Here is a 17,374-nt window from a genome sequence, read left to right on the forward strand (position 1 = left end):
GCTACACTGGCAAGAAGCAGAAGTTCTGGTGACAGTGAACAGTTTCAGCATCACGTGATACAGCTGAGACTAGAAAATTTCTTATATCCAACCGCAATACCAAGAGGACCAAAGAAAACCAATGCGTCAGCTTTAATTCCAGCGATGTGGGTTTGCGTTTTGAAGGCTAAATATCAATCAGCAGATCTGACACATATTTCATCTCCATTTTCCAGTTTGATAAATGCAAATAACTGATTTAGCAACTTCCCACCAAATTAACCTCCACCTGAACATCTTTCAGGTTTCCCAAAAGAGGGCCCTACCCCAAATCCAGATAGCTCAGAACCCAAAAGACATTCTAACAACCCTGGTCTACAGAGACCAGAAGATGAGACCAATCAGAAACAGCTAAAATGAACTACTGATTGGCCAGCAGCTTCCAAAGTAGGAGCTGTACACATAACCACCTGCTCTGAGCAGGTATAACAAACTGCTTCCTGAGGGGACAGCAAGTGTAAATGTTCTCTGCCACGTTAGTCCTATGCCAGACATCGCTGGTGGCCAGAGCACTCACCGGACCCGTTCCATCTCGCTAGCTGTCTTCACCACAGCAAAGGGCTCTCGCCGACTCCAATCCCAGAAGTGGATCTCGTTGGCAGTGGCAATCAACAGGAGCTGAGCCGTAGGATGGAAAGCCAAAGAAGCAATGGCAATGTTGCTGTCTGTGAACCAGCTTTCACTGCCACCCTACAAATGAACCAATACCAAATATTCTCAGGTTACAAACTGGCAGCAGACTGGGATGTCAATTTCAAGAAAGGACCATTTAAGGTAAAATGACTACTTATAGGGCCTACTTTAAATATGTCCACTGTAAAATGTAGAAAATCAGTGATCTGGCAGAGTCGCCTATTTATCAGAAAATTATTATTGTCAGCTCAGTTCTCCAAGTCATCTGCAATCCAAAGCAATGAGCATCCACATAGCCATGGTGCACAACAACCCACTACTAAGTCATCAGGACAAGAAGCACATTGCTTTGGCGATCATGAGCAGAACACAACCACAATCCTTGCTCTAAAAAAAAAAAAAAAAAAAAAAAAAGGCATCTATCCTGAACATAATTTAGAACCTCCTGTACTATGCCACAATGGGCAGATGGAAGAATAGTTAAGTGAGATATTCATCTTAGAATGGAGGAATATGGACTAGACTTCCCATTATTTAAGTGGAGAAGACCACCACTTACTCAGATGTAGTCCTAAAAGGAGACCTAAAAACCTGGCTAGTCTCTCCACCAGTTCAGAACTCAATGGTAAACAACTCTCTGCATTTAGAATACCAAAGAAATGGAAATACTTACATGCAAATCCCAAATTCTGACCTCCCCATCTAGGCAGCCAGAAGCAATAAGGCCTGAGATGGTAGGATGAAAAGTGACACACCACGGAGTACGGCGGTGTCCAATCAAAGAATGAACACACTTGCCAGTCTTCACCTCCGTAATATAGATATTATGGTTCACGTGGGTGGAGGCCAACAGAGTCCTAGGAAATCAAAGAGTAGGAAATGAATGTGAAGCATGTAGGAGGGTAACAAATTTTATCAGTTCTGGATAACTGGCTTTCGAGTATTCCCCACCCCAGCGTGGAAATACTACACCCTAGGCATTATAAACAACAGAATTATTCTGATCTTTAAAAGCTTTAGCTTCTCCACACTGTCCCCAAATGACACACATCCCCTTCAGAGACTATTTTTTTCCAGCAGAAAAATTATCATGCCATCAGTGGCCTGCATCACACTGCCAAAGGACTGTAATTGAGAAATTTTCTGAATTTGGGGGCTCAAGGTCCGCCGTTTCCTTTGCTTATTCCTGTTATTTCTATGGTTAGCAACCCTCATCTACTTTCTTTCCCCTTCTGATACACTGACAAAGCGCTGTTCATGCAAAGCTTCAAAGAGCCCTTAGGGATGTTATCAAGCTAGACCAAATATACAGAAAGCAATGCTGTAGCAAGTCTTAAGTTATAGATAAGTACTAGGTACCTGTCTGGGCTGAAGGCCAGCAAAAAGGTAGAGCGTGGACTATCCGGCAGTTCTACTCTCTGAAAAACAAACCAGGAAAAGTTAAAATACATTATTTATAAACTATGGCTCACTCTACCTCAAAAAGTACACAAGCCACTGTAGATTGGTAGTCAGTATAAGCTAAAAAACTGGAGACAATGATCAAGCCACAAGTTGAGAGACAGAAATCCAAATTACCTTTAAGAAAAATGTCTAGCTCTAAAGGGAAAAGATTATTTCTAGCCCAAAAATTCTTCCAAATTTATTTTTAAAACTCCATTAAGTTAGATGTGTCAATTCTCTAACACAAAATAAATTATGCCCCAACTCTACATCATTAGCCCATTCTAAAACCCCATCTACAGTTACCCCTACAAATCCAATGTCAAAAATATCTGTTTTTCCTACCTTGCCCTCCCATTTCATCCATCGAGTTTTATCTTCCACTAGCTCCTGCAGAAGCCGCTGAGCTCCGAAGGCCCGAGTGCCCCGTTCTCGCCCCCAGAGTATTCGGACAGCATTCTTCTCTGGAACAACCTTCATGGTGCTCAGTAGCCACCGTCACACCAGGCACAGGAAGAGAAGGAGCGAGCAATTGCTCCACAAGCTGAAGCAGCTAAAATGAGGCCATTCAGGTCCTTGTAAGTTGTCTTCATGGAAATCTAAAGGATGGACATTAAAGTCAAAGAACATCTATTCTGCAATCAGAGAAGCTCCCCATTGCAAATGTGATTGAGCTCGAAGAGGTTTAAGTATTTTTTTTCATATTTAATGACACTTTCTCAGGAAGGACCCTTCTCCCAGACCTTTTCTTCCAAAAATATTTCATCCTTTTTTTCCCCAAGTTTTTTCTTAATCCTAGTTATCATATATGATAACAAAATTATTTCATCCTTAAATTCCTCTCATATCCTCAGTAGCCCAGCCTTATATCTGAAGAATATATCATTCTCTAAAGCAGTTAGTCTTACTATTTTATCAGGCAGGAAGAAGTTTTGTTACTAATAGAGAAAGTCTAAAAACCTGTCAAGAACAAAACACAACACAGCACCTGCCCTCCCTTCTCACCACACTGCCTCCCTATCCCCCAGCTCCCCTCCTTATCACTTGGGCAGCCTCCAAGCCAAAGAACAGGTAACTGATTTTAAAAGGCTGTAACTTGAGTTCTAGTTCTCTATCTCTTTTTTTAAGCAGTGGTGGGAGAGGGGCAGAGGGAGAGGAGAATCTTAAGCAGACTCCATGCCCAGCGCAGAGCATGACGTGGGACTCGATCTCACAACCCTGAGATCACAACCTGCAGCGAAACCAAGAGTCAGATGCTTAACCAACTGAGCCACCCAGGGGCCCGAGGTCTGGTTCTTAAGCAGTTGCTTTCAACTCTATCTCCTACCTAAAAGCATGTGCATAAGGACTACTTTGAGGTATTTTTCTCACTCTCTTTTTCTCGTCTCCAGTGAAGTTCCAGAGTAGCAGAGAGGATGAAAAAGGAAAAAAAAAAAAAAATTCCCTTTTCTCATCCACCACAAGCCTTAAGAGCATAGTTCTATAGTTTATCACAAAACAAAAATTCAACTAAAACATCAACTAGCAGCAAAATAAACACACATGCAACAATTAAAGAACTGTGGTTCCTCTATACAATGGAATATGCAACCCAATAAAACGGCACTTCAGAAAAATACACGTGAAATGTTATTCACTGTAGTTCGCTTTTAAAAAATTTTAAATGTGCAGAAAAGTTGAAAAAACAGTATAATAAACACACTATTCGCTACTTAGACTCAAGAACTGTTCATATTTGGCCACATTTGCTTTATCTAGCTCTATGAACACACTATTATTTGTGTTTTTTATTTTTTTCTGAACTATTTCATCAGGCTTCAAGATGCTTTAACCCTATACACCTCACTGTGCATCTGCTAAGGATGAGGACATTTGACTTCATAACCACAATACCAGTAAGTACAATGAGGACCAGTAAGTCCTCATTCAAATGTCCCCAACTATCTTAAAAAATGTCTTTAATATTTGGCTTAAAAAAGCAACACAAAACAGAATCCAACCAAAAGTAAAGCAATGAATTTGGGTGTCATGTCTCTTTAGTCTCTTTTACTCTAAAATGGCCTCCAAGTTTTGCTTTGGTTGGTTTTATGTTTACTTATTTACAAACAAGCTTTTTTTTTTTAAGAAGGGGAGTGGCAGGGGGAGAGAATTTTTTTTTTTTTTAGATTTTATTTATTTATTTGATAGAGAGAGAACACGAGTAGAGGGAACAGCATGCAAAGGGAGAAACAGGCTCCCTGCTAAGCAGGAAGCCCAACACGGGGGCTCGATCCCAGCACTGAGGGCTCCTTACCTGAGCTGAAGGCAGATGCCCAACGACTGAGCCTCCCAGGTGCCCCAAGACAGAGAGAATCTTTTTTTAAAAATTATTTTTATTAATATATAATGTATTATTTGCCCCAGGGGTACAGGTCTGTGAATCATCAGGCTCACACATTTCACAGCATTCACCACAGCACATTCCCCAAGACACAGAGAATCTTAAGCAGGCTCCACCCTCATCTCAGAACCCAACATACAAGGCTCAATCCTACGACCCTGAGATCATAACCTGAGCTGATATCATGAGCCACCCAGGTGCCCCCAACACAAGCTTTTTTGAAGTCAAGGACAGGTGACTTGGAGAATGTCTTACATCTTAGTTTTGTCTGTTTCTTCACAGTGCCATTTAGGTTACCTCTCTATCCCTTACATTTCCTATAAACAGAAGGCTAAATCTAAAACACTGATTAGATTTAGGCTGAGAGTTTCTGGCAAGAATGCCTTAAAGGTGATGCTATGTATGTACCTCCTGATGCAGCACAGCAGGTGGCCTATATTCTCAGGCTGTTCCACTTAGCGCAACTTGGAAAATTATGTGATCATTTGGAAAAATATGACTACCTGGTGGAGTCTGTAACTGAAAGAGCTCTCTTTATAAGGTATAGTCCCTCCTCCCTTTATAATTAGCAATCTTTGGCTAATATTTGGCATCAAGTGAATATCCTGCTCCTTCTCAACTATTTGCTTAATAGTTTAGCAGTCACTGATGACTCCTTCTTGAACTATTAGGGTCTGAAATAATGTTGATTTTTCTAATTCCATCATTACTTCTACATTTATTAGCTGGCATTTCTTTGGAAAGAACTTTGCCTTAAAAACTGAAGCAGGTTAAGTGGGGTCCCCCCCCTTTAATTACTGACTTCTGTCCTATTGTTTATAACAGCAAAAACTGGGGACAACCCAAGTGCCTACGTAAAAAGGGGACAAGATGACTAATCTATGGTAAGCAAGATTCTCTGGGTACTGATAAAAAGAGGTCTCCAAGATAAAATATTGTGAAGATTGGGGCGCCTGGGTGGCTCAGTGGGTTAAGCCGCTGCCTTTGGCTCAGGTCATGATCCCAGGTCCTGGGTTCGAGCCCCGCATCAGGCTTTCTGCTCAGCAGGGAGCCTGCTTCCTCCTCTCTCTCTGCCTGCCTCTCTGCTTACTTGTGATTTCTCTCTGCCAAATAAATAAATAAAATCTTAAAAAAAATATATATTGTGAAGAGAGGGGAAAAGCAAGGTACAGAGCACTATGTATAGTAATGCTATCTTTTGAGTAAGAGAAAAAATTAAATGGTCACTCATTAGAGACTGAAGGGACAAGATGAATGGAGACAAAGATGGAAGCAAGACTTCTCAAATATTTTCATTTTGTGTCATTTTTATTTTTGAAATATATCACCTATTCAAAATTTATTTTAAGAATATTTAATGATGTGGGGCGCCTGGGTGGCTCAGTGGGTTAAGCCGCTGCCTTCAGCTCAGGTCATGATCTCGGAGTCCTGGGATCGAGTCCCGCGTCGGGCTCTCTGCTCGGCAGGGAGCCTGCTTCCTCCTGTCTCTCTGCCTGCCTCTCTGCCTGCTTGTGATCTCTCTCTGTCAAATAAATAAATAAAATCTTTCAAAAAAAAAAAAAAAAAAAAGAATATTTAATGATGTGAAAAAATACCTGGTAAGTGAAAAAAGCAGAATACAAAATTACATTTACAGAATGATCCCAATTTTGTAAAAAATATATAAGTATGTATAGATATATATATGTATGTACATGTACATACATATGTGTATATATATGTACATACATATATGTATATATGTATGTATGTATATAAGTATGTGTAAAGCCTCTGCCTTCCGCTCAGGTCATGATCCCAGGGTCCTGGGATAGAGCCCCACATCGGACTCTCTGCTCAGCAGGGAGCTTGCTTCCCTTCCTCTCTCTCTGCCTGCCTCTCTGCCTACTTGTGATCTCTGTCAAATAAATAAATAAAAATCTTTAAAAAAAATAAAAAGTAATAAATCCTTACTGTAAAAAGTGAAAGAACAATGGGCTCTTTACATTTCACAAATGGCTGCAATCTACAAAGTATACAACTAGATGTATCCAAATATAGACAGAAGAAAAAATATTTATAGCCTGTGCTGAAAGGAGTTTTCTCCCTGGCATATTAAAATGTAGAAAGTCAGAAAGAGTCTACAGAAAGACACAACTCCAAGTTCCTAGACACATACATCACAGTTCCCTAATGAGTGACGAAGGAATCAACTCAAGTCTGTATCCTCATGGTACGGCTCTCATCCCTCATTAGCACATGGAATAAATATGTACACATTGACAATGTCAACATGCTGTAGGCCAACCCTCTGAAGCACTTAAGGACAAAATAACTAGAAGGAAATAATCTACTTGGTGACCCTGACAATTCATGGCTTAGCAACAAAAGTGTGGAAGTCAAACTGCCACACAGCTGAATAATTACTAACCAGGAAGGTGCCAGCAATACAGTTCCCATTAGTTCACTCTAACCCTTTATTGAGTCTAATTTGTTTTTTGAGTCCATAATTCTTTTACCTAATACAGAGAAGTTCAGAAGAAATGAGTTTTGAGGGTCACTTAAGAGTGTGACATAAGGGGCACCTGCGTGGCTGAGTGGGTTAAAGCCTCTGCCTTCAGCTCAGGTCATGATCCCAGGGTCCTCGTCTCTGCTCGGCAGGGAGCCTGCTTCCTCCTCTCCTTCTGCCTGCCTCTGTGCCTACTTGTGATCTCTGTCTGTCAAATAAATAAACAAAATCTTAAAAAAAAAAAAAGTGTGATATAAAAGTACTATCAGAGAAATATATTTATAATTTATAATTTTTTTAAATTTTATTTATGTATAATCTTATAAAATGTGGTGAAAACAGCAGCAGTCCAATTCGTTAAAAAAAAAAAAATCTCGGGGCGCCTGGGTGGCTCAGTGGGTTAAGCCGCTGCCTTCGGCTCAGGTCGTGATCCCAGGTCCTGGGTTCGAGCCCCACATCGGGCTTTCTGCTCAGCGGGGAGCCTGCTTCCTCCTCTCTCTCTGCCTGCCTCTCTGCCTACTTGTGATTTCTCTCTGTCAAATAAATAAATAAAATCTTTAATAAAAAAAAAAAATCTGACCTGATCTGTGTAACTCAAGAGGAAGAAAATACAGGTCACAAAATCATATGATTCAGAGAACTGTGATACAACCTAAAGTTCCAAAAGGAACTGGAAGAGGAAAGAGCTGATACAAGTATCAGTTATCGAGAAAACTAAAAACCTCAAGTTCAGGCTTACCAAAGAGCTTGTCTATCAATTCCCAAGGACCTAAACACACTAAACGTTCCAATGAGAAAGCTGGACTGATGCCAGGAAGTCACAGGGCCTAAAACATTCACAGGCTTTCTTTTGTCCAAAGAAAAATATTTGCTCTGTTTCTTTAAAAGGATAAGGGACTTCCACTCCTCACAGCTACCTGAGAGGAGATTTTACTTTGTTCTCTCCAAGGAACAAAAGGAGCTAAATCAGACCGAACGAAGTCAGACAGGCCGGTTGCTGAGGAGGAAGTGCCAGTCAAGTGTGTTTTTCATTCCTCTTTTTAAAAAGGAGGAAGAAACAAGTTTCCCAATCTGTCCCTTAAAGCAAACGGAGACAAAGGGTGCCAAGAATAGTCTTTGTGATGCCATTACACAGTCGCCAGAATCAATTCTTGGTCACCAAAGCCTTATGCAAGGAGAACCGGAAGGACACAACTGAGGTGTGTACACAAAACAAATGCCCCTTTCCACACGCCCCTCCCCCTGCCATAACATGACTGACCACTCTAAAAAAATGGGAAGATAAACCACCTTTAAAGACTTTCCCTTCTTAATTTTAGGTCATAATTGTATTTAACAACTACTAATAAAAATCACCTAGAGAGTATGCCACAGCCCAGTGGGAACTAGAAGTTAGATTTACAGGTTCCCCTAGCAAATTTGATCATCTAATGCCAGGAACTTTTTACTCCACCTTCTCCCTAGAGGACTTCAAAGCAAATTAACCTCTTTGAGACTTGGTTTCCTTCTTTGTAAAACAGGAATGGCAATATATACTTATCAGGTTCCTGTGAGGCTCCAAAAGGAAAAGAATGGGAGAGTGTCAACATCGTCGCTGTTACTGTTGTCATTAGTACTGAATCCTCTTTGGGTTTCACTATGGTCTCCTTCACCAAACAATACAGCCAACAAAAACCCCAGAGACACAAGATGCTAACAACTCCCAAGAGTGGCAGACTTTTCTAAGAGACATTTCAAAGGCTATTACCAGACAACAAAGTAAAAAATACTCAGGAAAATAAAGTATATCTCTGTGGCAAAAATAATTAAATGCGGGGTGCCTGGGTGGCTCACTCAGTTAAGCATCTGGATTTTGGCTCAGGTCATGATCTCATGGGTCATGAGACTGAGCCTTGCATTGGGCTCTGTGCTGGCTGTGGAACTTGCTTAAGATTCTCTCTCTTTCTCTCTCTCTCTCTCTCCCTCCCTCCCCCTCCCTCCCTCTCTCTTTCTCTCGCTCTCTAAATAATAAAAATAATAATAAAATGAGACCTCTCCATAAGTAAAGTGAATTAAAAAGCAGAACCAACAGGGGCGCCTGGGTGGCTCAGTCGGTTGGTTAGGAATCTGCCTTCAGCTCAGGTCATGATCCCAGGGTCCTGGGATTGAGTCCCACATTGGGCTCCTTGCTCAGTGAGGAACCTGCTTCTCCCTCTGTCTGCTGCTCTCCCTGCCTGTTCTCTCTCTCCCTCTGACAAATAAGTAAATAAAATCTTTAAAAACAAAAACAGAACCAACAATTCAGAACTATATCTGCAACCTGGCTGATAATTCATATCCCAAGTCCTTCCTTCCAATCGTATACCACAGGTGTGAATCAGAAAACTATTAGATCTGGAATGAACTGTTAAAATGGAGTACAATCCCCTCATTTCTTTGAGTAACTGTATCCCTCTCCACTGCACTAACCATGTAGGAAGTCTAAGAGTCAGATCAATTATGTAATACAACATATATTTCATAACATAGAGGATTCATCCCAAGGTTAACTCTTTAAAGAAAAAAAATAGTTCTTTAAATACTAAATCTAGGATTACTTGCATAAGTAAAGCTCTCCCAACAACTGGAAAATAAGCGACAGAATGTCAAGCCATTAATTAGAGGCCTAAAAGTAGCCCAGTACTCTTTAGAAACTCCATATGGGTGGAAATACACACCGTTTTCTACAATTGGCAGCTTTGTTTTCATTAACAGCACTTTTTACAAAACATTTTAGGACACTTCGAATGACACTATATAGGAGCCAAGTCCACAATGTGAGCACCACAGTGAGCAACCAGACCTGCCTCCATACAGCTCTTGCCTGACTCCTAGACGAGACTGAGATCAGTGGTGGGCAAAGAATCTGGGGCAAGGCAACACAAATCTAGAACAGGTGGACACAGGGAACACATCCTGAAGGCAAACACACCTGGAAGCAGGAAAACATCAACTACTACCTGAATTGTGTATGTGCTGTGTATGGACTTCTAAAAGCTATCCTAGAATATGCCAAAGTGATAACTATGGTTAAATCTAGGTAGAGAAATATTTTTTATCCATAATTTCTAGGTAAGAGATAACACAGGATAGTGGTATACAGACCCTGAAATCAGACTGGCCGAATGAATCCCAGCTCTGTCATTTTCTTGGTAAAAGAAGGTTTCTTGGTTTCTTGGAAGAGTTACCTAACCTCCCTACACTTCAGTTTCCTCACCATAAAATGTGGCCACGGATGGTATGTATATGACAGGGATGCCAGGAGGATTAAAAGATTTACCAAATGAAAAGTACTCACTATTCTAGAATTCCAATGCTTATACTAGAATAATTTCATTCTGTAATGAAGAATTAAAATTAAAATAGCAGTAAGAGGGGCGCCTGGGTGGCTCAGTGGCTTAAAGCCTCTGCCATCGGCTCAGATAAAGCCACAAGGTAATGGTTAAAATAATAATACCTAACACTTTCATGGGGCTTTTCATGTCCCAGGCACTGTTCATAGCACTTTACATAAAGTAACTAATCCTAATTGTGAATCCTAATTCACAATCCTCAGGGCCCCTCCATCATGGTTCATGAGGTTCCCAAGGAACAAGTCACACAGTCAATAGTGCATTCAGGATTCAAACCCAGGCAGTTTTGCTCCAGAATCTGGATACTTAATTACTACAGAAAGCTCCAGAGTGCCTGACTGAGATACAACCTCCTATTCAGTCTCTCTTCTAGGCCATTTACTAGCCTCACACATATTTGGTCCTCAATAAATGTTTCACTGTCTTACAATATCAACTGGAAATCTGCTTGCTTTATATTTGTAATGTTCATGTCCTCAAAGGAGAAGAAATGAAAGAATGACGTTAAGGAAAAATGAAAAAAGTGTTTTCACTCCTTCCTTTACAGCAATACATAGTTTTTAAGAGAAAAAAGGACTATAAACTCTTTGACCAGAAATAACTCTGAATTTGATAAAGTACCATATGAGACCATATCATGAAATTCAGCTACTATGTATTTACCCTACAAAATTACAAACTCCATCAAAATAAGGAAAATTACTTCTCAACAGGAAATAGAGATAGATGCCACAGTACACTGACTTCTGTCTGGCTGCTAGGAGAGACACAGATCTTGAAAAACTTAATCTAACAGAAGATGTAATTGTGCATACTCTGTCAAACCTGTGCACACTCTTTTGTCAAACACGGACTACAACATAAACACATCTCAGAACAGAAAGGGACTCTTACACGTACAGTCTCACGCCAATCCTTTCTCATCCACGTGAAAGGGGTAAGTGCTAGTGACCTCCCTGCGTTACCGGAGTTAGTTCCAAGAGGCCTGTCACTACCTTAGTTTACCATCCTATGCTAGATTCTCTCCAAAGACAGTTGCCATCAATTCCTTCCTACCCTACTCCCATACTGCCCCACCCATTGAGAAAGAACATATTTCTCACCCCATAAATACAGGCTGACCTGGGGACTTATTTTGACCACACAATGTGGCTAAAGGGATGTGTCAGTTCCAGGCCTGGCAGCTTCATATTTGAAAGACAGCATGTTTAAAATGAAGTACAGAAGCAGTGGATATTCTGAGAGCAGGGATGGAATATGAGATATTATATCTTTCAGGCCTGAAAGTACCAGATATAAAAGTGATGTGATTTAATGGGTAAAGATAAGACAAGAGATAAGAAGCTTCAATGACTGATTTGTACCACTGAGTTGTTAGGTAATCTTTTACAAATCACACTGGTGCTGAATTTCATCTTTCTCCGTGTACAAACTGAAAGTAATAACACCCTTTTTGTACCTTAAAGGAATAACGTCCTTGGAGTATAATTAGAAGAAAAGGGCTACAAAAAATTCAAGGCAGGTACTACTTGTGGAAGTAAAAGCCAAGTTGAGAACCAAAAATAAGGACAGTACACAACAAATGGGAGTTTGCACAAAGTCTGGCACCCACAGTTCTCAGAGTGCAAAGGAAATGACAGGAGCCACAAAGCAGAATCAGAGAGTACCTTTAATTAATCACCTGGGGGCACCTGGGTGGCTCAGTGTTTAAGCCTCTGCCTTCGGATCAGGTCATGATCTCAGGGTCGTAGGATCGAGCCCCACACCAGACTCTCTGCTCAGCGGGAGCCTGCTTCCCTTCCTCTCTCTCTGCCTGCCTCTCTGCCTACTTGTCATCTCTGTCTGCCAAATAAATAAATAAAACCTTTAAAAATAATAATAATAATCAATCACCTGACAAACTGGAAGCAAATAATTTGAGAGACTCAAAACCAGTACAACTGAGATTATACACAGACCCTTTATAAAAAGCCAAAGGCCCAGAAATAAAATGCTATTAGACAGAATCTATATTCCCACTGCAAATATGCACAACATTTATGTTCAGAATTACAAATACTCCAAAATACAATTGTCCCCATCTAGAAAGTCAGGCTAAGCAGTAATAATGAAGCGAGTACCTGGTACAAAGCTGGTCAGCCCAAGTTTATCAAGAGATAAGTAAGCAATAAGACCTCTTTTTTGTTCTCATATCCACTATCACCCCCAATGTTTTTCATATAACTCAGAATGAGGCATACCTCTACAGTGTGTTATCAAAAATAAGCTAACAGCTTTACAAAATGCTTTGAAGACACAAAAATAAAATCTATTTATTGTTATTACAATAAAGAGGAAGAAGAAACACTAGATTTTCTGCTACAAATATTGCTTACTAGGGCTTCCTAAAGTAATTCATAACAATGTAACTTAATGCCTGAAACACAGCAGTCTGTACTCAAACACAAAGTGTGATCACAACTGGAAATAGAAAGCCGTAGTTCCCAAATTTGAGACTGACAATCATTCTTATAGCCACTTACCTCAGAATAACAAAAAAAGAAATGAAGTTTTATCTGCAAACCATTCTGGGATAGGCATCTACTGAGAACACAAGAACCCTGGAAACACAAGAAGAACAGGAGGAATCCACGAACCAAGAAGAAAGTAAAGCTCAATTTCTGAGTCCCAAGCTATCAACAGAATTAAGAAGCCAGGAAGGCTACCCTTAAATGCACAATAATGGCAAAGAGATCTTCCATTAGTAAGCAAAGAAAAAAAAAAAAAAAGTAGCTTTTGATGGAAGAAATTTCAGAGAGGCAAAAACAGCTTAACTCCAGAACTGGGAATTGACCCCAGCTGCCTCAGGCAAACAGGCCTAAGACTCCGGCAAAAACATACCTTTCCTCCACCCACATTAGGAGGTTGAAGTAGAGCCGACCGCAATCATGAAGGATAGCACCTTTCTGTTTTCTGCAGAGTCTTGGGAAAAAGAAGACTGTAACTCTTCCCAGGAGTAACACACTGCCCCCAGGTACTCCTGGAAGCCCTTAGAGCCACAGCAACAGTAATGTAAAATGCTGAGAGAACATTCACCCAAGAATCCTCCCAGGCCCCAGGACAGATGAGATTACTGAGATTATTGAGATGAGATTATTTAAGAAAAATAAAACCTGGAAGAGGCTAAGAAATGCATCTACCTTGGCAAAATGAGTCGGCAGACAAAGCAGGACTTGAATTCAGGCTTTTTCTTTAGATAACATCAGAACTGAGCTTGACTCCCCGTCCCTGGCTCAGCAGATGCTGTATTCAGTGTTCTCCAATGTTAGAGTCAGCCCAGGTCAGGTTCTTGGCTGACTAGAATAGGGAAAGAAAAAATTTCCCTCCAGGCTTCAGGAAAAGACGAAGTCAAATTATTAAATGTAGAGCTCTTAAGCTAAACAGTCTGGCTTGCTTGTCCATCTTGCCAATCACATTTCTCAGCAATCAAAATAAGTCACTGGATTTAAAAACCTAGCCATTTAAGCTTTGACCTGGAACCTGGATTCCATTTCCCCACTTTCCAAATAAAAAACACTTAACAGGAGAAGGATACAAAATAATGATAGCCAAGAAACATTTATTGAACATCTATGTACTCAGCACTATTCTAGGCACTGAGAATACTATAGTGAACAAGAACATTCCCACCCTCAGGAAGCTTATGTGATTATGTAATTAAAAATTGAGGATACATTCAGGGTACCTGGGTGGCTCGGTTGGTCGGGCATCTGGTTCCTGATTTTGGCTCAGGTCATGAACTCAGGATCCTGGGATCAAGCCCCATGCTCAGCAAGGAGCCTGCTTAAGGATACTCCCTCCCTCTCCCTCCATCCCTCCCCACTCCCCTCCTTTCCTTCTCTCTCTTTCAAATAAATTAATAAATCTTTTAAAAAAAAAACTGAGGATATTTTCATGCTAGGAAGAGAATATGAAAAGTAATGTCTTTGGGGGGAACAGATTAAATGAAGGAAATCAATAGCTGAGAATCACTTTCCATTTTTCTATGAATGGACCGGAGAAAATACAAATAAGTCAGGAGAAATTTTTAAATATTTTCATATAAATGAATACTATAGTAATATAATCCAACATTACTTCCTATATGACTAAATTTGAAGGCATCCTTACCTCAAAAGTAAAGAACAGTCTTTTTTTTAAGATTTTATTTATTTTTTTTTTTTAAGATTTTTATTTATTTATTTGACAGAGAGATCACAAGCAGGCAGAGAGGCAGGCAGAGAGAGGAGGAAGCAGGCTCCCCGCTGAGCTGAGAGCCCGACGCGGGGCTCGATCCCAGGACTCTGAGACCACGACCCGAGCCGAAGGCAGCGGCTTAACCCACTGAGCCACCCAGGGCCCCTATTTATTTTTTAAAAGATTTTATTTATTTATTTGGGAGAACAATGCGCACAAGTGGGGGTAAGAGACAGAGAGGGAGAGAAGCAGACTCCCTGGCTGAGCAGGGAGCCCAAAACTGGGCTTGATCCCAGGATCCTGGGATCATGACCTGAGCTGAAGACAAATATCCCAAAAGTCAACAGTGATCTTAAAGCCTTGTTAAGTACGTGGCAGAAAAATCCCTTTATTGAATTATTGCCAGCTGATAAACACAAGTGGCAGAATATAACATATATTTAAAGCAATACTTTTATGTAACATTCACTGAACATTTGCTATACACCTGGCAGTGCTACCCACTTTTCCATACATCATCTTGTTTATTTCTCACAATAACACAATGAAGATAATACTATCATTACCCCCATTTCACAAATCACAAAACTGAGGCTTAGAGAGGTTAAATGATTTGTCCATGTGGAGATTCAAAATCAAATCAGTGGCCAAAGTCCATGCTCTCGCCACAGTACACACTGCTTCTATAGAATAGGCATTAAACCTCAAATACAGAAAAAAATTCCTTTTTGTGTCCTTACATCTAGAAGGTCATAATTATAACAGCTGATTCAGAAGAGAGAGAGAATGAATAAATTCAACTGAATCTGAGTCAGAACAGAGTGACTCATGCTATACCTTAGGCAAATTCCAGGATATCCGTGCCTCAACCTCCCTATCCATAAAAGGGGCAAACCTCACCAGAGCTAACCATTACTTGCCTCATGGAAGTCTGTTAATTAGTATTTATAAACTTAAATTAAACTTTTTATTTTGAGATAATTGTAGACCTACAGGCAGTTGTAAGAAATAATAGTGAGAGAAGATCATCAGATGAAAGAGACAAGAAAAACTACAGTGTTATTATGGCTTTGATTCTAAAGCAAAGCACCAGAAATCAAGGATATGAGTTAAGTGCACCATACGTGATTTGGGGCTTAAAAGGGGATCAGCTGAAATCCTTGTAGTGATGGAACTGTTCAGTATCTTGACTGTATCAATGGCAATATCCTGGTTGTGATAGTGTATTATGGTTTTGTAAGATGTTACCACTGGGGGAAGCTGGGTAAAGGGTACACATGATTTTTCTCTCTCTTACTCACTATTATTTCTTACAAGTGCCTGTATATCTACAATTATGTCAAAATAAAAAGTTTGAAGGGAGGGGGCACTCGGGTGGTTCAGTCAATTAAGCATCTGCCTTCAGCTCAGGTCATGATCCCAGAGTTCTGGGATCAAGTCCCGCATCAAGCTCCTTGCTCAGCGGGAAGTCTGCTTCTCCCTCTCCCTCTGCCTCTCCCTCTTTCACTTCTCCTGCTTGTGCTCTCTATCTCTCTGACAAATAAATAAAATCTTTAAAAAAATTAAATTTAAAATTAAAATTAAATTAGAATTAAAATTTTTAAAAAGGGAACACATGCTTCTTAACACACTTAACAAGTAAAACAATAGTCTGGTCACAATCTCCCTCCCAATCCCTCCCATTCCCACCATGGAAACTCACTGCTTATATAAACATCTGGCAGTTGACAGTTATATAGGCATCCGGCAGTTTTTTTCCCTGTATCAAAATGGGATTACGTATACTGCATATTACCCTGCAACCTACCTACTTCACCTATTACCACGGTATCATGGAGAGCTTAAAAAAAAAATCTTTAGGGCGCCTGGGTGGCTAAGTTGGTTAAGCGACTGCCTTCAGCTCAGGTCATGATCCTGGAGTCCCAGAATCGAGTCCTGCATTGGGCTTCCTGCTTGGCAGGGAGTCTGCTTCTCCCGCTGACCTCTCTCCTCTCATGCTCTCTCTCTTTCATTCTCTCTCTCTCTCTCTCAAATAAATAAATAAGTCTTTTTTTTTTAATTCTTTAAAAAAGGGGGGGGGCAGCGCCTGGATGGCTCATCGGTTAAACCTCTGCCTTCGGCTCAGATTGTGATCTCAGGGTCCTGGGATCAAGCCCCGCATCGGGTTCCCTGCTCAGCGGGGAGCCAGCTTCCCCCTCTCTCTCTGCCTGCCTCTCTGCCTACTTGTGATCTCTCTCTCTCTGTGACAAATAAATAAATAAAATCTTAAAAAAAAAAAAATCTTTAAGCACCAAGCAGAATGACAGATATGGAATATTTTCTGCCTGGGACAATTCTGACAAATGCTCACTCTGCTAATGTACAGTAGCATTTAGTGAGAGTGAACACCAGAGTACAATACAGAAGTAGCATTCTGAAGAGACTGCACAAATGCAAGGTCTTCAGCAGCTATTCTAGGATCCCAACCCCCTCTGTGTCTCCTCTCTGGAACTATCCCGTAGGCCCAGAGAGGAAGAAAGGCTAAAAGATTTCTTTTCAGCAGAAAATTGCTAGAGGGGATAATTCTCCCACATAGTCAAGACACAGCAAACCAACTTCCTGAAAACATAGTCCTCCTTCAAGAAGTGCAAAATGTACTGTCGATAATTTTTTAAGACATCCATTTTTGTAATAATTACTACCACTATTATTGACTGCTAATGCTTTATATAAGCTATCTCTAAAGCCCCCTTCTACGCTTCTCCCGTTTTACAAAAACCTGGCTCCACGTGTAATTGCTTGCCCATGATCAAACAGTGAGTACAT

The 17,374-nt window shown here is 40.5% G+C and overlaps 1 protein-coding gene across 3 annotated transcripts in view; it reads right to left on the bottom strand.

Annotated features, from left to right (window-relative positions):
• Positions 1 to 17,374, bottom strand: part of AMBRA1 (autophagy and beclin 1 regulator 1) — a 178,437-nt gene that overhangs the window by 144,960 nt on the left and 16,103 nt on the right. For all 3 annotated transcript variants that reach the window (XM_047693076.1, XM_047693075.1, XM_047693074.1), the window contains exons 2-5: positions 2,461 to 2,714; positions 2,032 to 2,090; positions 1,346 to 1,529; positions 557 to 729 (exon numbers count right to left, since the gene is read on the bottom strand). In XM_047693076.1, the coding sequence (XP_047549032.1) occupies positions 557 to 729; positions 1,346 to 1,529; positions 2,032 to 2,090; positions 2,461 to 2,595 (551 nt within the window). In that variant the 5' untranslated portion in view covers positions 2,596 to 2,714. The remainder of the gene's footprint in view (positions 1 to 556; positions 730 to 1,345; positions 1,530 to 2,031; positions 2,091 to 2,460; positions 2,715 to 17,374) is intronic.

The sequence above is a fragment of the Lutra lutra genome, chromosome 10 (genome assembly GCF_902655055.1).
Source record: "Lutra lutra chromosome 10, mLutLut1.2, whole genome shotgun sequence".
In the NCBI taxonomy this organism is placed as follows: Eukaryota; Metazoa; Chordata; class Mammalia; order Carnivora; family Mustelidae; genus Lutra; species Lutra lutra.